This window comes from Miniopterus natalensis, chromosome 8 (genome assembly GCF_054644295.1).
Source record: "Miniopterus natalensis isolate mMinNat1 chromosome 8, mMinNat1.hap1, whole genome shotgun sequence".
In the NCBI taxonomy this organism is placed as follows: domain Eukaryota; kingdom Metazoa; phylum Chordata; class Mammalia; order Chiroptera; family Miniopteridae; genus Miniopterus; species Miniopterus natalensis.
In genome coordinates this window covers 48,033,796-48,058,339 of record NC_142088.1, presented here as the reverse complement: position 1 = coordinate 48,058,339, position 24,544 = coordinate 48,033,796, and the positions used below count along the sequence as shown (strand labels likewise).

General features: G+C 34.1%; 1 protein-coding gene across 1 annotated transcript; it reads left to right on the top strand.

The window, feature by feature from the left end:
- The first annotated feature begins 1,277 nt into the window (after nt 1–1,277).
- On the top strand, nt 1,278–18,444 carry GCA (grancalcin). Its single transcript, XM_016197510.2, has 8 exons — nt 1,278–1,338; nt 6,051–6,224; nt 9,361–9,430; nt 13,364–13,407; nt 13,694–13,841; nt 16,383–16,496; nt 16,829–16,887; nt 17,664–18,444. Exons 1-8 carry the CDS (start codon nt 1,312–1,314, stop codon nt 17,688–17,690), a joined length of 663 nt encoding a protein of 220 aa, XP_016052996.1. The 5' UTR covers nt 1,278–1,311; the 3' UTR covers nt 17,691–18,444.
- Nucleotides 18,445–24,544: the final 6,100 nt, after the last annotated feature.

Sequence of the window (24,544 nt, the reverse complement as noted above, 5' to 3'; positions counted from 1 at the left end):
AATTTAATCTTATTGGCTAAATTATTTTTGTGTTAGAAGAACTAACACATTTTCTCAAGAGTGGCTTGTGCCTTAGCAATCTTCCTTTCTCTCTGCCTCTTCCTGATAAAATTAGGTTTCACAAGGTTCAACGTGTTCCTCCTGTGGTGTAGCTGAGCAATAATTACTCAGCTTTGCAAGGTTTATTTCCTCTGCTAATAACACTTTCCCCCTCACGTCCTTATTTTTAAGGTACTTTTTAGAGATTGTTTTATTCAGAAATAACTCAAAATAATATCATTCTGGTCTTTTGTTTTTTGTTTTCTTGGAGATTATTTTTGTTTTATTATTTGTGCTTTCCTGTACAGATTGATTTCTTTTTTTAATTTTTATTTTTTGTTCAAAATATTACAGATGTTTGTTTTTTAAGCAAAAGCTGCAGCTGTCCTGTACTGTGTGTGTGCTGTCCTTTTAAGGCTGGAGCTACAGCATTCATTTGAGTTCTAGAGAAAAGCAAATCTGTCAACTACTATTACTTAATAAGTCAATAACTGAGCATTTAACTTTTTGCCGAGTGAGGACGTCTTGTGCAATATTTAAGACATACTTATTATAAGAATTCATTGTTTACTTGAAAATGAAATTGAACTGGACATCCTGTATTTTTATTTGCTAAATCTGGCAACTCTAGTTACTGTTTATCTACTACACAAACTACAAATAACCTTTTGGTAAAATCTGACGCCAAATGGTTTTAGCCCGCGAGCACTCCCCTTGGCGCAGAGGTCAAGGTTTCAAAATTTTGACTATATGGCTTCAACGCTATTCAAACATACACGTGAATAACTCTGCGAGTTTTTAAAGTCATAGATGTATATTTGGAAGTCCGCCATCAAAAAAGTAGGGGAGCAGGTTAAAAGAACTCACCACCGGTGCGGGATTCCCAACGAAACTGAAGTCGGCCGGGCTCTTCCCAAGCGGACGGCGGATTTCTTCCAGGTTTCGTGAGGAGAGCGCGCGAGACCCAAGTGAGCCAATAGGAGCCGAGCAAGAGGAAAACTGGGCGCGTAAAGCCAATCAGAGACGAGATGGGTGGGTCTTAGCTTCTGGAAAGGGGCGGGCCCCGACAGTAGGCTCCCTAGGGCGGAACTCAGCCAATCGGAACCGAGCAGGGCGGGGCTGCACTCGTCTGGGGGCCGTCCCGGGGAAGCAAACTGCTAGCGCCCGGTTCGGCGTCACCTGTGCCGGTACCTGCGCCTACGCTAGTACCGCGAAGGGCGGACGCAAACTCCAGGGGTGCCGAGGGACAGGGTGGCGCTCGCCCCGCGCATCATGGCCTACCCGGGATACGGAGGAGGGGTGAGTCCTGGCCGCCCGGCCGCGGCCGCCGCTGCTGCGGGGCGTGGCGCCCCTGCTGGCGGCGCGGCCGCACCGGTCCCCGGGCGCGCTCGTCTTCGCCCGCCCCCGGTTCTCGGCGGCGCCCGCGGTCCGCGGGATGCTGGCCGCCGGGCCGGCCGAGCGCTCTGGTCCCTGACGCGCGTTTTTGCGGAGCCCAGAGTGTGACGTGTTTTTAGAAATACCTTTCCCGGAACGGCGGGGGAAGAATCAGCCTTTTCTTGTCCCAGCCATCTCCCCACCCCCCATATGCCTCTCAGTTTCGCTAGACGTCCTCTTTCTGAATTTTTTGAGCACTTGTTTTCTGACCTTTTGAGTTGCTTACGAATAAATTAAGATGTGCTAAATGTCTCCTAATCTTTACTTTTCTGCCAAGGGCCGTTGGGTCTTCTCGACTTTTGGGGGGATGGGGAGGGTTACTGTTTCTTACGTAACTTTGCAGCGCATCACCTTTGAGAGTTGGCAGTGGTAATTGCAGCATCCTAGTGACTAGCTCTTTCTTTTCAGGAAGGAGCCAACCTTCAGTGTTTATGTCAGTGATCTCCAGAGGGGGTGAGCACACTGTGTGTTAACAGAGGGGGCATGAGGGATGATCCTTTGGGACGTGTGTAGAAAATAGTAGAGTTCCAGTTTTAACTGTATACTTGGGTTTACCCAGAAAGAGAAATTGAACTTTACTCACATTTAATGTAGTGCTTAACACCGTCATACGGCAGGCAGTGTTGAGAACTTGCCTCAGTTCCTCCTGGCCTCTTCTACATTTAAGATGCCTAAGGAACGTAAAGCCTTCTTGGAAGACTAGTCGAGGTAGCATAACCCCGTGGGGCTTTGAAAATTTTCACACTGATATAAATTACAGGGCGTATCCTTGAGGGACGAAGTGGAGCTCTATACGTTGGCCTCTCAACTTATTCCTTTCAGACTATTGTGATATAATACAGTTTATAAGTGCAGAGTTCTCTGGAGTTACAGATTATGTAATCTAGTTCGGCTAAAGTAACCCTTCCAAAATGGACCAGTATTTTGAAAATTTCTGGGACCAAACTGGGAATCAAAGATAATATTAAAGGTTCAAAAATGTGCAAAACAACATGAAAATTACATTGTCAACACTTTTAAGTCCAAGCTTTTCTTCAGTCACTTTACCAGATAATAACTATGACTATATAATAGTCAGTTTTGACTCATTTGACACTATCAAGAAGACAACTTGAAATACGAATTTTTTAAATGATTTTTATGGATTAGCCTTACTGGCTAGGAGCTCCAATTCTCCATATGGACCCTTCGGCATGAATATTGGGCTCCTTTATGCTGGTTTTGTCTCAGAGAGAAACGGAAACTGCCTCTTAAAGTCTTAAGCCTGGAATGGACATGGAAATATAATATGCTTATATTTAAGCATATTAGTGAAAATAAGTTTGGCCTCTTCTTATAAAAATATTTTTCAGTTTTTCTTACTTATATGTAGGTTATGGTGGTGAGGGTCTCCAGTAAGCCCTAAATTGTTGGATATACTCTAAGACTTATTTGTACTCCATGACTTTGGAACCAGTGCCTAGGTGTTGGTTATTTCCACATGCCCTCAGAGCAAAAGCTTCGGGAGCTTTGCTAATCAGTTTATCTCAGGGTTTAGACTTGTTACAGGGAGACAAAGAGAGACCTCAGTTCTTATGTTCTTGAGGGAAAGATTTCCATCAAGAGACAAGGTGTAGAAAAGCAAGCAAAATGTATTGGCCGCAGCAAAAATATACTTAGAACGTTGAGACAAGGAAGGTGCATAAAGAAGTAATAGGAGAGCCTAAAGTGGGCTGCTTTGACTCACTGAGAAGTCGGAGAGAAAGGAGCCCTTGAGGCAGGTTCTGGGACCTTGGAGACAGTTTCAGAGGTAAGCCCGGGATGAGCTGCTGCTGCCACCCGTTGCTCCCCTGGTTGCAAGTCTCGTGGGGTCCCTCAGAGGGGGAAGGAGATGGTGCTGGCATGCTCCCCTTGAGGGGGAGGGGAGAGAGCCCTTGGGTCCTTTGTCCTGAGCACATTTATCTCTTTCTTGCAAGCTGGAAATCTTAGGAGAGGTCTCAGAGACACTCCCTGATGTCTCAATAGAAGATTCATCAGCTTTCCAGCTATGCCCCACTGATTGGTTGGTGCGAGGTCATTAGCGTAGCTGGTCCTGAGGCGGCTAAGGCTTCACTTGGCGGGTTTTGCTCCTTATCTGACCCTGGAGCTGAAACACTACTGAGCCTAGATATGATCTTTAGGGAGGAATGCTCAGTGGATCTAAACCATAGGACTAGCGATGTGCTAGGGGGAGGATAGGTTACCCTGAGGAAAAAGGTCTTGTTTTCTCAGTTTCACCCCTTGCTAGGCATCCAGGGCTTTTTGCCCTGGTGAGTTTCTGTAGCTGGCCCATTGTGCTTGCTCTGCTTATGTCTGCCTCTATAACAGACTTGTCCTCAAATATTGGCCTGGAAGTTTCCATCTAATGGTAAGGCGATTTAAAAATAATATTTTTGCAACATTTTGATTATTTTCATTATTAAGGTTAATCAAATTATCCTAGCCTACCATTATTAGAAATAAGGTTTTTTTCCCCCCTTGAGTCAATATTTGTAATTTATGTAATTTTAGAAGGCCCATTTCATCCATATTTTCAAATGTATTGGTAAAAAGGTATAGCATTTGATATATTTTTAAATTTAAATTCCATTTGTGGTTATATACTCTCCTTTTCTTATTGCTCTGTCCTTTGATGGTCTATCCTTTTCAAAGAAGCAACTTTTGAACAATCACATCTATTTTTTGTTTTTAATCTGTAATATTGTTTTAGTGTTTTCTTTCTTGTACTTCATTGCTTCAGAATCTAGGTTTTGACCACCTCCTTGAGGCTATTTCCTGGATCTCCAGTACTTCCTCCATACTTTTGCTCTTACCACATCCCTCACCAGGGCTCTTCAGAGTAGTGCAAAAGACCTTATCTTTTGTCTTTTATGCCCCTTGTGCTTAATCTTTTTGCCTTCTGGCAATCTCTGCTGATCCTTAAAGAATGCAAGTGATGTACAAGTTGGCAGTTGCAAAATATTCATGGTAATGTCAAGTTCAGCATAGGGAATACAGTCAATAATATTGTAATAACTATGTATGGTATTTGGGGGTTACTGGACTTATCCCAGAGATTACTTTGTAAGTTATATAAATATATAACCATTATGCTGTACACCTGAAACTAATATAATATTAAATGTCAACTATAATTAAATTTTAGAAGGCAACACTATATGAAGAAAAAAGAATGTAAGTGAAAATTATTTTTATTCAAGTACCATATGATTTCACTCGTGTGGAATCTAATGAACAAAATGAACTAACAAGCAAAATAGACTCCTAGATAGCAGGCTGACGGGAAGGGGTTTGGGTTTGGGGGGGTGGAGAGATTGAGCAAAAAAGAAAAAAGGGGAAAAAATTCATGGACGCAGACCACAGTGTTGCTGGGGGGGTTGGGGTGAGGGGGATGGGGGAAGGTAGAGGAAGGTATGGGGAGATAAGTGGTGATGGGTGGAATCTTGACTTGGGGTGGTAAACATAAATACAGTGTACAGATGATGTGTTGTGGAATTGTGCACCTGAAACCTGTAAATTTTGTTAACCAATGTCACCCCAATAAATTCAATAAAAAGGAAAAAATAAAAACAAAAAAACCCAAAATGGAATAGTGAACAATCTTTATACTTCTTTCTCCTTCAGACTCATAAAAATACCGATTAAAATATCTTTTTAAAGTATTAAAAATGTATAACTCTTGTTCCAAAGTGAAAAGAAGAGAGAAACCAGAACTATACCAGGAAACAAACAGTAGGTAACCTCTGGGGTCACACTGTCTGTTTTTGAATCATGGTCTACTTCTTACTAGTTTTTTTGACCTTAACCAATTCAGGAAACCTCCTGAAGTTTCAGGTCCTCAACTGCAAAAAGGACATAGTACTTTCATACCTCATACAGAGCTTTTGGAAAATCAGATCACCTAATAGGTGGAAAGTACTTAGAACAGCAGTACCTAGGATAGAAAAAGCTCTCAATAAATATTAGCTGCACATTATTGTTGTTGGTGTTCTTACTAGTTTTTAAAAGGACCATGGTTAGAATTATCACTTTATTGGTCTGTTCATTTGGTGTCTTGCTTTTTAAAACATAATTTTTATTTATTTTTTAATGGAGAGGGTGTTTCGACCCTATACAGTTTTCCCTTGATTTATTCACAGTTTCATTGTATTTTACCATGTAGTCTTCTAAGTATGTGTCTCTAGTTATACTACTTGTTAGTTTTCTTATAGGTGAAATTTTCTTAAATTTTTTACGTTTTGTTTGTTTCAGTGATGATCTTGGTAAACACTTTTTAAAATTGTGCCTCATGTTCATCTGTTAGATTAAGTTCTTAGTGGCTAGAGATTTTTTTTTTCTTTCACAGTTCTTTTAATACTGGATAACATGTTAATGAGTGGAATTAGGTCCTAATGCATCTAGCATTTTGTAGCTAACAGGTTTGTGATAGTGAATTTGGAAGCTTTTAGTAGCTATTTCCTCATTCAGTGGACTGCTCATAAATATTTTCTTTTAAACCAACTCTAGTGGATAATAGGTAACATTTGTAATAATAACTTTCTTCTCTTTCACTGTTGTAGTTCGGAAATTTTAGCGGTCAGATGCCAGGAATGCAGATACTGATGGGACAGCCAGTGCCAGGAACAGGGCCACATGTGCTCCCTGGTGGATACCCTGGACACCCAGCTTACTTGAATAATTATTCCTCATCGGAAGACCCCATGTGGACATACTTTACTGCTGTTGCTGGACAGGTGAGATGCTAAATATGTTGCACAAATACCAGTTTTTAAAAATGATTGCTGTTTAAAAGAAATGCTCACTTTTTTACTTAGTGTATCATTTTAAATGTATATCAAATTTGTATTTTACATTTATCTAGACTAATTTTCTTCCTGAGGTCAGAGATGAGGGTACTCATTTTACTTTAAAAAGTCTGTTAGCATGATGCCTGACATATAGTTCATTTAACTAAAAGTGGAAGCAGGGTGGTATATGGAGTTGAGCCAGAGAGGATTTGGAAAAAGAGATCAATGTGTATAGATTGGTGACATTATTAAGTTGCCATACAGTCATGTTCTCCCTCTCCCCAGACTTCTTGTATAAAACAATAAACCCTTATTTGCTTAAGCCCCTTTAATAGCATTTTTTATTGTTTGCAACTAAATGCAATTCTATCTGTTGCAGTATACCATTCTTATCTACAAGACACTTTTGAGTAGTATAATACTGAGAATAAATATGTTATCTATAATTGACTAAATAATAAATCAATTTTATAAAATTATAACTTAAAACACAGGAACTGGACATATATATTAGACTTTTATTTGACTATTTCACTGCAACGGTTGTCAACAATGATTTGCTATGTTTGTAATATTTGATAATTTCCTTAATTTTCCCATAGTCTTATGCTTTTGAATAAACTCAGTAAAAGTATGACTCTTGCCATATTATCCTTACCAAGTTGGCACTAGGAATATAGTAGTCATTCAGTAAGTGTGTTGAATGGATACATAAACTATTTCATTTTTAATTTTTTAGTCCAAATATTTAGACGATTCTTTTATGTGTTGAATTTTGCCTACCTTTAGGATCAGGTGTAATATCAGACGTACATGTTATGGCCCTAGAACCCAATTACTGAACTCACTTCTACAGCTCTAGTCTTTTTTGACAGACCTCATAATTAATGATGCTCTATGAGACATGTCCAGTTAAAGCTTTCTGCAGTGTTCGTTTTTATAGGATGATGTTTTCTGAGCAGTGATGATTCACTTATCAGTTGATTCGAAGAAATTCTGGTTTGTATCTTCATAAACACCCACATACACCCACACACACATTACGAATTTCACTAATACCGCATTTCACTAATACCAACAGCTTTAACTTGAATGTGCACACTGCTTCCACTTTTCCACACAGCAGCTCTGTGAGGTGGGTAGAATGGATGTGCCCTTTTATTATAGATAAATAAGTGAAGATTAAGACTGAGTAACTGAACAAATAAGATTTGAACTTGAATATCATTTCAAAATCTTGCTGCCTATCAGTTAACTTAACCAGTGGCAACTGACTTTTTGTTAATTATCTGCCTAAAGCTCTTATTTAATTAGAAAATGAAGTTTTCTACCTCTAATGCTACCACTTTAGTTGAGGGTTTGCACAGTTGATAATGAGATCGAAAATGATCACTTTTCATATAGTTGATGAAGACATTGCTTATTAGTCAGTTAATTAAGATAACATGTTTTTATAAAATGTATGAAATATGAGTATGAAATAGTGTACTAGGAGAATGCTTTCTGATGGTTAAAGCTTTCAGTAAAGCCATTCAGGTTGCTTTTCTGACTCTAAACATTCTGTAAAATGCACATGTATAATTGAGTTTTATTCATTATGTTAGATTTTAGATTTTTAAATTTAATCCACATTTAAATGAGTAATTGTAATATTTTAACCTTTTGAAATAGTAAATGAACTTGGTCACATACTGTCAGAAATGACTAAAGTTTAACCAAGAAGCAATAGTAGTTGTCTTCATTCTACCAAAACAACTAACCTGCTTTGTACTAGGTATTATGTTAGGACCTGGGGATGCAAAAGGTAAGTGAAATTCAGATACTGACTTAGAAGATTTCTGCCCAGTTAGGGAGATAAACATGTAGGAAATGAGTGATAGAGGGAAAGAAGTGCTAAAGGAGTTCGGTAAGGATTATAGCAACACCAAAAACATCCTCTGATGTTTATACTTGTTTTCTTTGCTAACAACAGCACTGTCCAAAATAAATATAATGCGAACTACAAATGTAAGCCACATACGTAGTTTTAAGCCTTGAGCAGTACATTTTAAAAAGTAGAAAGAAATAGGTGAAATTAATTTTAATAATATATTACATATCAATGTTATCAATATAAAAGATATGTTACTTTTTTTCTTTTTGTTATTAAATCTTGGAAATCTGGTGTGTATTTTACAGTTACAGAACGTCTCAGTTCAGACTAGACCCAGTGGAATGTTTATGATTAGTGGCTACTGTTTTAGACAGCTCAGGCCTAAAACGCCCTTCCTTCAGATATCTACATAGCTCATTCCTTTACTGTTTTCAGATCTTTTTCAAAATTCACTTTATCAGTGAGGCTTTCCTTAACCATCTACATAAAATAGCATTGCCTCCTCCACAGGGCTCATGCACACACATTCCTTATTACCTTTACTCTGTTGTATTTTTCCCTTAGCACTTAATACCATCAAAATGTAAACTCTATGAAGGTGAGAAATTTGTTAAATAGGATGAGGTACTGAACCTGAGATTCTTCAACCAGTTTCACTTCCATTGTGATTTTTTATTTGCATTAAAGACTTATTTCCCATAATAAGTTCAAGAATGTTAGGGCAATAATCAGAAGATTACTAACAAAGTTTTGCTGGGGGTAGTAGTGGTAGAGGGAAAATATCTTTTCTCCTTATATTTTAGAAATAACCTCTCCCCAAAATAAGCATTTTGAAAGAAAGTTTTTGAGACTTTTCTGAACTCATTGTAGGCATTTTTCCAACTATTTTAAGTAGAGGTACAGTGTTTCTTACAAGATATTTTGAGCTATTATAATACAGAATGATTATGCTGTTACCCAGAAGTGGAGGAAATAAATTATATTTGAGATGCTTGAAAATTTAATAAAATACAATTTGTGAAAAATTATATATAGTTCATGATGTTCTGTAACATGCCTTTACTGTCAATAGTTATCTATTATTTTGTAGTTGATAGTAGAGTAATATTTTAAAGAATGCATATTTATTGATTGGCCTTGAATAGACAGCATTTTAATAATGCTTTTATACAACTGTACATTAAATCAAGTTATAATTATTTTTAACAGGATGGTGAAGTGGATGCTGAAGAACTTCAGAAATGTTTGACACAGTCTGGAATTAGTGGAATTTATGCTCGTGAGATCTTTTTTCTTCCCTCTGTTGAAATTGGAATAAGAAATTCATTTTCTAACATTTTGCCCCCATACTTAAACTGCTTTACAATTTACTTTATCACAGATATACATAAGTGTAGCTTAAAGAGTCAAATAATTCTGCAAAACTTCATGTGAAAATAACTGTTCATTGTGCATTGCTATCTCCCCAATGGTAATCATTCATAGAGGAAATATCTTTCAACTTTTTCAGATGATTGTTTTAAAATTTGCCTCCAGATCTCAAAATAGCATGCTTTTTTTTTTTTTTTAAGTTTCTTTATCTTTATTGCTGAGAATATTACAGATGTCCCCTTTTTATCCCCATTGATCCCCTCCACCCCGCATCCATCCCAGCCACAGGCCTTCCCCACACCAATGTCTGTGTCCATGGGTTATGCTTATAAACATATAAGTTCTTTGATTAATCTCTCCCCACCCATTCCCCCCTCCTCGCCTTCCCTCTGAGATCCCTCAGTCTGTTCCATGCTTCTATGTCTCTGGATCTGCTTTGTTCATCAAAAATAACATGCTTTTTAATCACTATTGATTGTCGGTTTTAATGATTATTAGTCAATGTCCTGCTATGCAACATAAGGATTTAAGTCTCAACCTTAAGCTCACCCTTGTCCCTGCACTCCACACAGGAACCCTTCCCATCTGCCATCCATTTAGCATAGCTATATAGTAATTTAAATTAGATCAATAATCAGTATTTGCCTTATTGTTACTGTCTAAATGCTCTTCTTGTGTCTTGGGATAGGTAGGATTGATTTTCCACTTTACGTAACTGCTGGAATTAATCATCATCTTGGAGCGTTCTGTTGTGCTCTACTCTGTGCAGCGTGTCATACTGGCATTCCATCACCGTCATTTGGGAGCTCTCTTTCCTCTCTCTGGAGTTGGATTTCTTCTTTATTTCATCTCCTGTCATCCTTTTTAATTCTATAAAGTATAACATTAATTAAACTTCTTACTAAAAGAGTGCATGAGAAGTAAATTTTTTGAGACTTCATCTGAAAATGCTTTCATCCTGTCCTCAGAATTAAATGATTGACCAGGTGTAGAACCCTAAGTTACAAATAATTTTCACTTAGAATCTTAAAAGTATTGCTCCATTGTCTCTAGCTTCCATTGCTGCTCTTTCTGTTTCCTGCCTGTATCTCATTTGTCTATCCTCTCTCGAGGCCTGTGAAATCTTTGTTCCTAGTCTGGTAGTTCACAGTGATGTGCCTAGTTGTGTTGTGTGGGGAACTCAGTGAGCAACCCCAGTCTGCGAACTCATTTGCTTTAGTTCTGGGAAATTTTCTTCAATGATGTTGTCTCCGTTTTCTCTTTCTAGAATGCCTGTTATTTAAAATGGATCACTTATTTTTTCTCTCCTATTTTTTGTTTTCCTCTATTTGGGGGCACATTTCCTTATCTTTATTTTCTAGACCTTCTATTAAGTCTTGTCTGCTGTCATGTTCTTAAAATCCAAGAGCTTCTGGGTTTTTGTTGTTGTTTTTCATGGATGTGATGTCTTCCCTTATCTCTCTGAGACTATATAACCTTTGTTTCCAGCAAATTGTTTGTTTTTTTTTTTTTCAGATTGTTTGTTTGATTGTCTTTTATATTAGATGCTTTTCTCAGGTGTCTGAGATCCTTGGATGCTCATATTTAACTAAAATGCTGGTTAGAAGCTGTGAGATCATGGTTAGGTGTTGATCGTAGACTTCCATGTCTGATGGTTGGGCTGGGCAGTTTGTTGTGCAACACTGGGTGTTAGTATCTTTAGGGATTTCCTTTGGGGCTGGTTGTCCCCCTGATCTTTCAGCAGGGCTCTCAGTCTTTTGTAAATTGTCATTTAATTGCCTTGTTTTTAGTAGATAGCCCTGTTCTGGATTCCTTCGGTCTAGAGACTTCTCCAGGGAATAAAACCCCAGACTTCTGCTGGGTGGGAACAGAGCCTTCCACTGAGCTGAGTACCAGAAGGGGATTTGGAGCTCTAAATGCTCCTTAAGCAGATAATCAACCACTCCTGTTTTTATCTTACCTTCACACCCATTTACAGAAGTATTGCCATTTCTTAAACGTTTGGGGTCTTTTTCAGGATAAGTAGGCTGCTTCTCAGCTTTGATTACAAGGTCAGGAAAGCACTTCTTAGATCTAGGTTAGTGAACTCACATCCATCTACTTTTCCAACTTGAAAAATGTTGTTCCTTTGTTTCTTCTTTCATTCTCTTTTTCTCTAAAGGTTTATGGCTTAAAAAAATCAATTTACTTTCTCTTCTAATGGGGTCTGGTGAAAGACTGAAACTGTCAGCTTTCTTGAAAATTCTTTCTCTTCATTCTTTGTCAAAATATTTAATCTTATATATACTTGATCTTATTTTGAGATTAAAGATATGCTTATTTGATGACTCAATTTTTGCCATTTATTTTAATCTATTCCTATTCTCCCACTTAATGAATATGTGCCATGTTAACTTTAAAGCAAAACAGGCATCTTCTGCTTGACAATTAATGGAGTACCACTCTTGAGATTTCTCATGTAACCTTTGCCACACTCCCCATCCCTGCTCATATAGTTTTTGTGTCAAGGAATGCTGGGCTCCAATCCTGATGGTTCCACTTATTAGCTCTATGAACTTGGGGAATTATCTTTCTGGGCCTCAGTTTCTTCATTTGTAAAATTAGGACTATAATGTATTCGGCATGTTTATCTGACATCATGAAACACTACCTGGCTCATAGTAAATGCTCATTGAGTGTCTGTTGAAATTGTAAGTCTGAAAATAACTATAACCACCTATTCTAACATTGACAATGTATTAAACATTTAAAGAAAATCAGGTATTTTAACTTGTGGAATGTTTTATATTTTTTCTGAATGGATCTAAAATTTAGCTGAAATAATTTGTTTCTTTATAGAATTTCAAAAATATCAAATAGCATAAAATAAACCAACTTAATTTTAAGCATTTTTATTTATTTTTTCATTTTAATGAGCTATTAGCTACTAGAACTTTGTACGCTTTACTGTGCTGATATAATATCTCCTTTATCAGGACTATGATACAGTCTTGAGATAAACCACATACTAATTGAATGCAATGATGGTAAAGATTTGAGAAATTAGGTTCTACTTAGTGAGTCCTCAGTTACACTTCTATAATTACAAAATTGTTAATATTTCTAAAAAACTGATTTTAAGATAGTTTTATTTATTTATTCTTCCTTTCTTCCTCCCCACCTCCCTACCCCCACCCCCAAGGAAAAAAACAGTTGCTTCAGTTCTGAAGCTTATCTTTTTTACTTGGCCAGTTGCAATAAAACTGTCAAATGACTTACCTACATCCATTTTCATCTCACTTTACAGTCTACTCATGGTAAACTAATGTTTCTGAAATGGAGATTTTAGTATTGCCCCTCTGCTGCTTAAAATCCTTCAGTGACTTCTATTGGTCTAAATCTTTAGGGTGGCTTTCAAGACTTTCATGATCTGGCACTCATCTGCCTTTCTGATGTCATCATATGCAACTAACTCCCTCACACATACCCCAAGCTTTAACCAGTCCCTAACTCCTTCAAGTTTTGTGATCTCCATATAACTTCTGTTTAAACCCATTTGTCATTTGTATTAGGAAGACTAAAGCCCTCCTTCTCTCCTGTGATAGCAATTTTCAGTTACTTTATAACTGCTTATTTAATTATCTAAATTCCCTTACTAGATGTGAGTAGTTTGAAGGTAGTAACTATTTTTTTATTTTGTTTTGTTTTTTACTATGGATGGCTGACATTCAAAGTTTACTGATTGGGGTGATTGTATATTTTTGGCAATTTTGAATGTTTTGATTTGACAATAGAAATTGTCATAATCCTACTTAGATAAAATTGGGTAGATTCTAATTCAAATAATAAATATGTCTTATAGCCTTCAGTTTGGAAACCTGCAGAATTATGATTGCCATGCTGGATGTATCCTTGAATAAAAATAGAAAATACTGTTGAATAATTGCTTTTGAATATTAAGGCAGTTGTTGGTTATGGATGACCATAGTAAACTAGAGTTTAAAAATAGTTTGTAAGATCCTGTATGAATCCCACACTTCTTCAGTTTTACATAGAAATCTATTCATGTGCTGAATTTGGCTGACTCTTAAAAAAGCATCCTACCTTTTTTTTTTTTTTTAATGATTTGGAGTTTTGGATTAGGTAAATTTTCTTTGGTATCAAAATTTATTTTTCTTAATAAAACTATTAGAGAGATTACACAGGAAAAATGGGATTTAATGAATTCAAAGAACTTTGGGCAGCTCTTAATGCCTGGAAACAAAACTTCATAACCATTGATCAAGACCGAAGTGGCACAGTGGAACATCATGAATTGAATCAAGCCATTGCTGCCATGGGTAAGAATATTACAGTTCTTTAGCATCCATTCAGGTTATCTTTGTTCTTTGATCAGATGAATCTTAATTGTTTTAATTTGCTAAGTAATAAAGGAATGTTATTTCACCAACTGTTGCCTAGTTTGATTTCAAGGTTGTAGGTAAATTCTGACTAAGGATTTTTAACAAAAGCCAAATAATTTTATCCATTATTTTTTGAAAAAATGAACTTTCGTATATTCTGGATGACAAAATAACTTCTGAATTTTCTCTGTTGAATATATTTAAATTCATTCCTCTAATTTTTAGTACTTACTTACCATTTATATTGTATTATTTTGTAACTTGGTAAGACCTCCAATTTGGCAGGGCTTATCTTGATGAGAGTTTTTCATATTATAATCTAGCTTTTAGGCAGTAAAAACCACATTTTTGTTTATTTTTTTCTTTTATAGTATAGAACACACAGTAGACACCAAAATACCTCCTAATCAGAAGTATGCATTTTAGAATATTTTAAAAGAATTTAACTTTATTTTTATAATCTCTGATAAGCTAAGGTTCTAAGTCTTTCTTTGAAAAAGTGATTATGTACAATACTGTTTAACTTGCTTACAGTTAACACAGTCTTAAGTAGTTTTTTAAATTGTTTACCCTTGTGCTTTTATTTATACTCATTTCTAAACAAAATACATTTGTAAGAAAATTAACTTTTTGAAAGTTAAAATCTGAAACCAATGCAAATTTTCTCAAATTCCAATTTAAAGAAGTCACACTAGTGATTTGTTTTGTTTTATAAATAGACATTTTAATTTAATAAGTGGTCATTTTAGGGACAGTCCTGGCTATATAAACATGTATAATTCAATTATAGAGCTTAATAACTAATGGACTAAACTTGCTTAATTTAGCATATTGTTGGAGAATTAATGTAACCCTTTTGTAAAAAAGAAAACCACCGAAGAGTTCACATAGGCAGTTGAATATAACAAAGAGGTATTCTAGATTATTCAAATTTAAGATCTTCATATATATTTAAAAATATTCAAGTTATTTTGCTAAGAATGTTATGGGAAATCTTAAGAATTTTATCAGTACCACATCCAGATCATAACTCTCCAACAGAAAGCTCAAAATGGATTTGTATTTAACTACATTAGTTTGTGTGTTTTACTTGCTGCTTCTATTAATTTATACCTTTCCTTTTATTTACTTTTAGCAAGTTCCTGCATTACATTTTGTTATAGCTACACATAGAATTTTCTCCAGTTACGTTTATTTTTATTGTTTTCCCCTTTGAATGAATTAGTGTCTTTTGCCCAAATCTACTAACCCAGTAATAATAAAGACAATTCTTCTAGGCTGTCATTCTTCACTGTAAAGTGCACACATCTCATTAAATACATGAGACCATCTATACGGATCCAGAAAGTAGAATACATTAATTTATGTTTCTAATTATTTTTATTTTATTCTTTTTAAATTTTAGTTTTAGGTATATTTTAAAGTGTAAATAATCAAACAGTAATATATGTATAGAATTTAAAACACATATAATAGAATGAATGATCCAAAACTTTTTACTGATAGAAGAACACAATCAAAAACTTTTGGAGACCACAGGCCTAGATAACAAGGAACCAGGGAAATAGTGATAAAAGTCTGTGAAGAAACAGTAAGGGTTATGGGACATAAAGGAGTAATATTTTCCTATTTCTTCCCCTTCTGAATAACCATATTGATGGTTATTTTCAAATTTTCTCAGGCTATAAAAGACACTGTAAGTAACATATTCAGTGGATTTGAATGGTCACAAAGATCACTAATAATTTTTTCTTTGATATTCTTTAAAGTTCTGTAATTTACAGAATTCATGGATGAAGGGGGTCAAAAGGTACAGATTTCCAATTATAAAATAAGTAGCTATGGGGATGTAATATACAGCATACTGACTATAATAATACTGTATTGAATGTTTGAAAGTTGCTGAGAAAATAGATCTTAAAAGTTCTTATCACAACAAAAAAGCAATTTGTACTGTGTGTGGTGACAGATGTTAACTAGACTTACTATGGTGATCATTTTGCAATACATACAAATAAAAAATCATTATGTTGTATACCTGAAGTATAATGTTATGTCAGTTATACCTTAATAAAAAAGTAAATAAAATGACAAAAAATAAAAAACCATACCTAAAGGGTAAAAAAAATAAAATTACAGACTTGAAATATTGAAGCATTAAAACCTATGAAATACCCTAGACATTATTTCAAAATCAAAGTATTTTTAAAAACACAAAAAATTTTTTTAGCTTTGATTTTATTATAAAGTTAGATTTGTGATATTTATGTGCCATAGTTAGTGATTAATAGTTGCTTTGATCAGTTTCAGTATGAATGTAAGTTTTGTTTCTAACATTGTATTTTGTTTTTAACGTGTTTTTTATGGAATGAATTTTGAAAGTTCATTTATGACTTTTAACAAGAATGCGGCATTTGCTGTAGTCTTCTTACGGTGTTTAGTTTTAGAAGTTTTAATTTATCAATCCCTTTTGTTTAGGTTATAGATTGAGTCCTCAAACATTAAATGCTATTGTTAAACGTTATAGCAAGAATGGCAGGATCTTCTTTGATGATTATGTCGCTTGCTGTGTGAAACTTCGAGCATTGACAGGTATTGACTTTAAAAATGGGTACAGTGTCATGTGGCTATTTTTCTTAAGTAATGTCTGTTGTTTTCTCCAGCAAGTTAATAATATATGTTTTTCCCCTTTATTCACTATTAAATCTAATCAAAGTGTTAAGGCTTTAACATTTTTGAAATATAAATAGTGAAAAATTGTTTTAGCTCAGTTTTGGAGGTGTTTTCATGTCTGAGCTATATAATCACTTAATATAATCATTTAATTGAGTATGAAATTATTTATATTTTAATACCAGAGGATACCAAGTATTTGAAACTGTAGATTTTCAATTATAATAAAAAAGTAATCTGTTTGTTGAAAGATTTCTTTAGGAGAAGAGACCACTTGCAACAAGGGGTTGTGAATTTCATATATGATGATGTGAGTATCCTGTGTAAACTTCTGATATTTACACTGCATTCTAGATGTGTTCATAGTTATAAAAAACATTTAAGTGATCCCTCTACCAATACAGGGAATGATATATTTTATAGGCCATGTTCTTTTTCTATATTTTTCAGCTGAATTCAAATATAAGATTAACTATTGGTACAAATACTAACTTGACTTTATATTAAACATAAAACATACTTTTAAATTTTATGACAGGTTTTTGGCAGTTTTTCTTCCAAATCATTTTTAAGGGCAAAACTGCCATTATCTTTATGAAGAGTAGTTTACTTGTGATCATCTTTCTTAGTTCTAATAGAATAGGAAATTTTCATCTGTGGTAGATTATAAAGCTGTTCATTTCTCATTTCAAATGGTTGCTATTAACCTGAATACAGCTTTTTTTTCTTTTTTTTTAATTTATACTGCAGGAAAGTGATATTTCACATGTGTTTCAATGTTTTAGGGTTTTTGTTTTGTTTTGTTTTTATGTGGAAGATACAGGGTCAACATTATCCTACTAGTATATTACTGGTTGAATTATATGCCTTGGAAGGCCTGGGGAGAGAGTGTAGGTGTGGGGTAGAAGGGGTCCATGGAGAAAAAGGGACATCTGTAATACTTTCAACAATAAAGATAAATTAAAAAAAAAAAAATACACAAGAGAAAAAAATTCTCATCTTGTGAAAATACTTTTATGAAATATAATTAATCAAAAACAAACACCATTTTATTGTTACCAGCTGATGATTTTGTTTATATATTAGTTTTTGCAGGGCACTATGGCAATTTGAATGCTTAAAATTTGAAAACTGAAGAAGTACTGTGAATGTTTCTACTTGGAAGAAATGAACTGGACTACTTCAAATTAAAGATTTTAGGGCTTTTCCATGTTTCTACCTGTTAAATCTCTTCCCTTTATAATATATATCTAATATATATCTCTACTATAATGTGGTATTATTTTAGCACATAATTCAATGCAATAAAATATGTTTTTGTATTTGGGATGTTTCTGCTTTTAGTAAAGTTACCACTTTATGGGTATCTGTATAATATCATCATATATTGATATATGATTAATTGATGTAAATATCTCTTAGCCTTAATTTTTAACAATATAAACTTGGAGGAGTGTACTTATAAGGTTATATAAGAAGCCAAATGATGAAAGCCTAGATAAAATTTATTTATACTTATCCGAAGGTTACAAATTTTACTTTCAGGTTTTGTTTGTAGTTGTTGGCATTTGAAGTGAAGGTAAGCTAGGAGGGCAGTCCTGGATTTTGTGCCATATTTGTCATAGGGTTTGTTCTTACATTATCTGAGAACAGAAACTCACAGGTCTTTAACTGTGAAGAAGAAAACTGTAGTTCCTAAAATTTTATCTTAAATCACCTTAGGTGGACCATAAAATAATCTATAGTGAAAAAGGGCTACAGGAGGCCTCACTTTTCTTTTTTTATTCTTTACATTGTATATTTTCTTCAGTGTGTTTTGTTGTCTTCTATGGAAAAAAGTTCTTAATAAACAACTTTTCTCTCTTCACTTTGTTTTGTTATTGAAGACATAGATAACCTAAAATGGCATCTTTATAAATCTAGATTTTTCTGGAAACGACACATTTTTAATGAAATGTCAACATTTAAATTTGTTCCGTTAAACTAAATTGTTTATATATTATGCCAACTGTGTATAAAGTTAAAAATCAAGTAATATACCACTTTGTTTCAATGTTCAGAAATTATAAATTTGACTTTCTTGACAACATTAGCTGGTGGTTTTGGCATTGGTAAACCAGTCAGTCAGTCTTTTGAGCGCATCTGTGTAATGTGGGGTACAGAGCATGGTAGACACCACACCAATATTTCTGAGTGGTATTACAATGGAAATTGCAAAGTTGGGTCACCAGGTTTTTAGCATTTAAAATCCCTGGTATAAGCTATACCTAATCCAGCCACTTTTTTGGCAACACCTTAAGTCTTTTTAGTAAACATGCTTTAACTGCATATCTTCCTCAGCTTAAAGTAAATACAGTAGTCCTCCCTGATCCAGAGGGATATATCCCAAGATCCTCGGTGGATGCCCAAAACCACAGATAGTACCTAACTATAAATACTGTGTTCTTTCCTATATACACATACCTATGATAAAAGTTTAATTTACAAATTGCACACAGCAAGAGACTAAAAACAGTAAATACAGAGTATTATAACAATGTACTGTACTAAAAGTGATGTGGATGTGGTCTCTGAAACTTAAAGTATCTTACTGTATTGCACATGCAGCATGGCTATGCTGGGCAAAGGCATGATTCATGTACCAGGACGGATGGACTGGAACAACTCGAGATTTCTTCACACTCAGAACAGCACGCAGTTTCAAACTTATGAATTGTTGATTTCTGGAATTTTCCATTTTAAATTTTCAGACCACAGCTAATCTTAGAAACTGAAACTGTGGATACGGGGGCAGTACTGTACAAATTGACATAATTTTAGTATGGCTGGTGACCAAATTAATATATAGTTTTTATAAAACTATGTTTCTTTAAAAATGGATGATGAATGGTGTTATCTTGAAAAAAAAGCATGTATTAACTTAGAAAATTTTAGGTCAACTTTCACTTTAAAAAAATATCCTGGAAAGGACTTACAGTTGTTTTGATACTGATACTTTTATATAATTAATTAGCTGCTCAGTTCATTTGGTCAGTTTTATAAAGGGATGCATATAAGTAACCTGTGTGACTTTGTCTCTAGTTGTTAATTGTTTTTCTTGAACATGTATTTGATAATGTGAGAAGGCATTAACTGAACCATAAAAAATACAGAATTTTAAATAGAAGTGTTGCAGGAAAAGCTAATGTAAACACACTGTACATATCATTCCCATAGAATAAGATGATGTGACTCAGCAGCCTAGAATCTGAACATCCAGCTTACAGGTGGTCAAGTTACCGTACTCTTCTGAGGTCAGTTATAATTGTCCTTGTTTGTAGGCTCCTAGTTGAGACCAAACATTAAAAATGACCATAAGTTTTGCCAAATGATACTTTGTCAGAACTCTTTACACAGTTCTCTAACGTAGCGATTTTCAATCTTTTTCATCTCATGGGGGACATAATTACCAAAATTCTGCAGCACACCAAAAAATACATTTTTTGCTGACCTGACAAAAAATAGGTAAAATATTTTACTGGGGTTTTTATACTGAAATGCAATTCACTCAGTGTTTTAAGATAACTGATGTAAACCAACATCCATCACTAAAGTAATAAATGGTTTTATGATGAACACGACTGGACAATTAATATGTTGTATCAATATGGTAGTTTGTACTGGTTAATTCATGCCCGGTTTTCTTATGGTATAAGTTATTGAATAATATACACTCTTAATCTCCAAGTGCTTTTATTTATACAGTACACATTTCCATGTCATTTTGAGAATTTTTTAATAAACATTCAAATAGCTTGCTGTAAATTTTAGTATCATACAAAATCTGTTACATACATATTATGAGAGGCTTCCATTCAAATAGCAGTGCAGTAATTCACCTATGCCAAAAAGACTGCCAAATAAATGTCAGGTATTCCACTTCTATTGCCAGTGCTAGTTTACACATTTTAAATTACATCAAGGGGAAATCAATACTATTAGAATGTTAATTTGGTCCACTGTAAGTGTAATCCTAAGGACTGTGCTCATTTGCTCTATTTAAGCATGCATTCAGAAACAAAAATAATAAAAATATTAAGTGATATGTTTATTTCCAGAAAAAACCCTGGAAGAAAGTAGAATTTATTAATGTAGCTTAAAGTGTGCAATTAAAAAGTAACAAAAACATCGATTTGTGATTACTTTAAGTAAAAATACAAGTCAAGTTCACTTGTAACCTTATGGCATTACTGAACTGGACAAACAAAATAAATACTGTTTGTCGGAACTGTGCTTTTCTTGGTCTTTCTGTTTGACAACTTCATAGATGATATGTTTTCTCCTATTTGTAGCAGTTTTCTGAGAGACTAATAGGAATAAATTTGTGAAAAATCTGGTAAATCTAGGAAGTAAATTCCAACACTTCTTTCAGTTTAGCATATTTTTCTTTTAAACTTTATAATGCAACCATGGGTGTTTTATTACCTTAAACTTGTATTAAAAGATCACAATATTTTTTGGTCTCAATTCAGTCATGTACCATAGTAAAGGGCTTTGAAAGAAATGTACAATGCTAAGGTATCCAAGAGTATGTCTAGACTTCATAACAATATTAGGTGATGCAAAAAATATTTTGAACTGTTACAGTGATAAATGCAGAAAGGATTTTAAATGAATACTGTTCATATATTTGTGGTCTAGAATAAGGCCATGGCATCACATATATACATATATTAAAATTGTTCTGTCATTTAGAGTATTGAGCACAAAATGTCCTGCAAAACACTGGAAAACTTACAAAAAATTTGTCTATCAGCTCATTTGAATTCTGAGAAACCTTGTGCTTTTAATTCTTGCCATGTCTTTTTCTACTTGTTTTTAAAAATGTATTTTACTGGCATATAAAAGAAGAGTCTTATGTTACTTAACATTCCTTTTGCCCAGGTAGCTTGGTAATATGCAGCTTTGTGTATTTGCGAGCATTCAAAACTCAGGTGTGCTTCTATATATCTGAATAGATAGTAAGTCGACATTGGCAGCACTTCTACATAACTATGATGTGCATAGAGTTAGAGAATGAGGAGGGCCCTTGCCTATGTGCTACTTACTGTTTTAAGGTGTACCTCTTCTGCAACATCAGAGATAGTGGCAATTTGGAAAGTTTACAGGGAATGAGAAGAATTGAGTGAGCTCATCATTTACTAGCTATGCCAGGAATTAGTACCTTCTGGTAACATTGCTTGTGTGTATGTGGGGTGGGTGGCTGTCCAACCTTTTCTCTTAAGCATAAAAATATAAATATGTACTTTACAGATACATGCATACTGTCATTTGCATTTTAGTTAACTGGATTTAATCACATTTTACCTTGCTACAATTACTGAAATTTCAAAGGACAACCTGAGCAGTGCTAGTATGATTGTTCTAGAAACATACAAACTAAAGAGCCATATTCTTTTGAAAATTATAGGCCATTTAAAAATGATTTTAGAATTAACTAAACTTTTGGGTGCATGTTTCAATTCCCAAAGCAATCTAAATTCAGTACCCCCCAATTTTTCTTACAAGAGATGTTTTTAAATATTAAGCTTTTTCATATTTTGATTCTTGTTTTATAATCAGCCTCACTTGTAGATATCAATACAGTGATTTCTGCTAATCTGTATTTGGTTTAGTTTTTCATTTATCAAATAGAGAAATGTTCTCTTGGACTTTTAAACCTTAAAAATGAATGGTGGGAATTCTAAACCACTAGATCTAAATCTTCTAAACAGATTAAACAGTCCTTAGCTTAGCAAATTTCCACCGTGACCAACAAATTTTATTTAAAAGTTTTCTTTGAAGACAGTTTGACTTTTTTTCTTAAATAATAGATTAATGATTCTAGAATGTATGAAACTTACACAAATGAAAATAATGTTAATCTGGATATTTGATCCAGATGACAAATGAATCAAGCATACATTATAACAATTTTATTTTACAAGTAAGTTAAAACTTCTTCAGCATCAGAAATTTTAAGTGATCAAATGTTTTAGTAAATAACTATTGTATTCTTGATAGGCAGCAATAAAATAAAAATGTTTTTGCTTAATTTTGATTTAATGCTTTTCCCACTCAGTCCAGCTGACCAGTGTCCTAGTGGAACGTAGGTAAAACTGTAGATGCACTGTTACAATTACGTGATTTCGTGAAATACATCAGCACCACCATGCCTGTATCGTACTGTGCCTAGTAAAATGTTGGAAATAGTTGACTTTGCTAATAAAAGTATCCTAACTAGCTATTGAGATTTACTTTCTTTTTCCCCAAAATAATTTCTTTTACAAATTCTTCAGTTTTCATGTATAAATAGATGAGAAATTATATGCTTCATTCTTAAATTATGTATATATGCTATATTTTCAATACAACTTGTACACTTTTAGCTACCAAAAATTTGCAATCATTTTTACATGACATTTACAGTTTTTGTATTTACAGTTATTTGTAGAGGTTATTGCAAAACTAGTTGTGCAAGTAGATTACACTGTCAATACCACATACCAATCTTTGAAGAAAATATTTGCTAAAAAATAAATATTTCTGCACAGAGTATTTCAAAAGCATCATGATTTCATGCTACATTATGTGCATAAGGACGGAAATAGTGTGTGTTTTGGTAGATTGTTTCATTATGTTTAAAGCATTCCAAGATACTACTTAACCAATGCAACTGGGCTTCTTTATATCAGTTAATATATAAACTGATATTTTCAAGTGATCATACATTATTTTTTGAAATCTATTCTTTAATCGGCAAAACATTCTGTTAAATACATTTTCCGATCTAAATTATAGAATGCAGATTTCAGCTAAAATGAGGTAATGTGCCTTTAATTAAAATCAGTAGGTGCCTAGGAGATAAAAACTAGGGATTCCTCAATATTTTTATCTTATTTAATATTAGGAAAAAGGGTGTCTTGTCATTTCAAAGTTGCTGTAATTACAGGTGCATTTTGATGAAACTGTGGAGGAGTTAATTATAAGGTTACTGATCCTTGAATTTTACTCCTAAATAAAATAATGATGATGGAATGGTGTGGAGTTTTCTTGTACAGTCAAACAATGTAATGTCAGCATGAAAAAATATAGTTGTGACTATTTTCAATTTAAAAACAATAAAACAGTACAGAGAATTAAGGTTAAACATATAGCACTTTAAAATCAGAAGTGTACCAAATTATTTTATGTCTCTCAAAATATAAATTAATGGAAGTCACAGATGTCATGACTACAATTTAGGAATTTAAGTCTTGACATTAGCTTTTCAAGAATAACCATGTTAATATTGCCACTTTATATACTAACGTTTTATTGGGACTATTTCTGTAATTATTGCTATTCCCATTTAAAAGTTGGATTATGATTGGTAGAATAATGAAGTTGGTCAATTGATTGTATTCTTAACATCTGTGTTCTTAGCATTGATTTCTGTAGATGTTTTATTCTTCTATTCATAGTAATAACTTGTTAGTTTTATTTTTTTTCAGTAGAGATAGAGAAACATCAGTGTGAGAGAGATATGACTGGGTTGCCCACGGCACATGCCCTGACCAGGGATTGAACCCACAACCTGGATATGCGCCCTCACCGAGGAGCAAGCCCATCGCCTTTTGGTGCTTGGGACGATGGACGCGCCAACCGACTGAGCCACACTGACCAGGCTAACTTGTTAGTTTTAAATAACTTGTTAATAATATCCCTCAACCTCCACTTAATGGTTTATATAAATAAGCCTTGTGATAATTTCTTTTCATACTGTCATTTATAATTTGTCCTCCTATGAATTTTCTATATTGCATATGCTTAAAACAAAGTGTATTTGTACCATAAAAATGTAATTATTCTAAGCTTGGGCACTGATCAATCACGATACCTAATACTTTATAAAGCATTTAAAAACACCATCCTTTTAGTTTTTAAAATGTTAACATCACTGGATTATA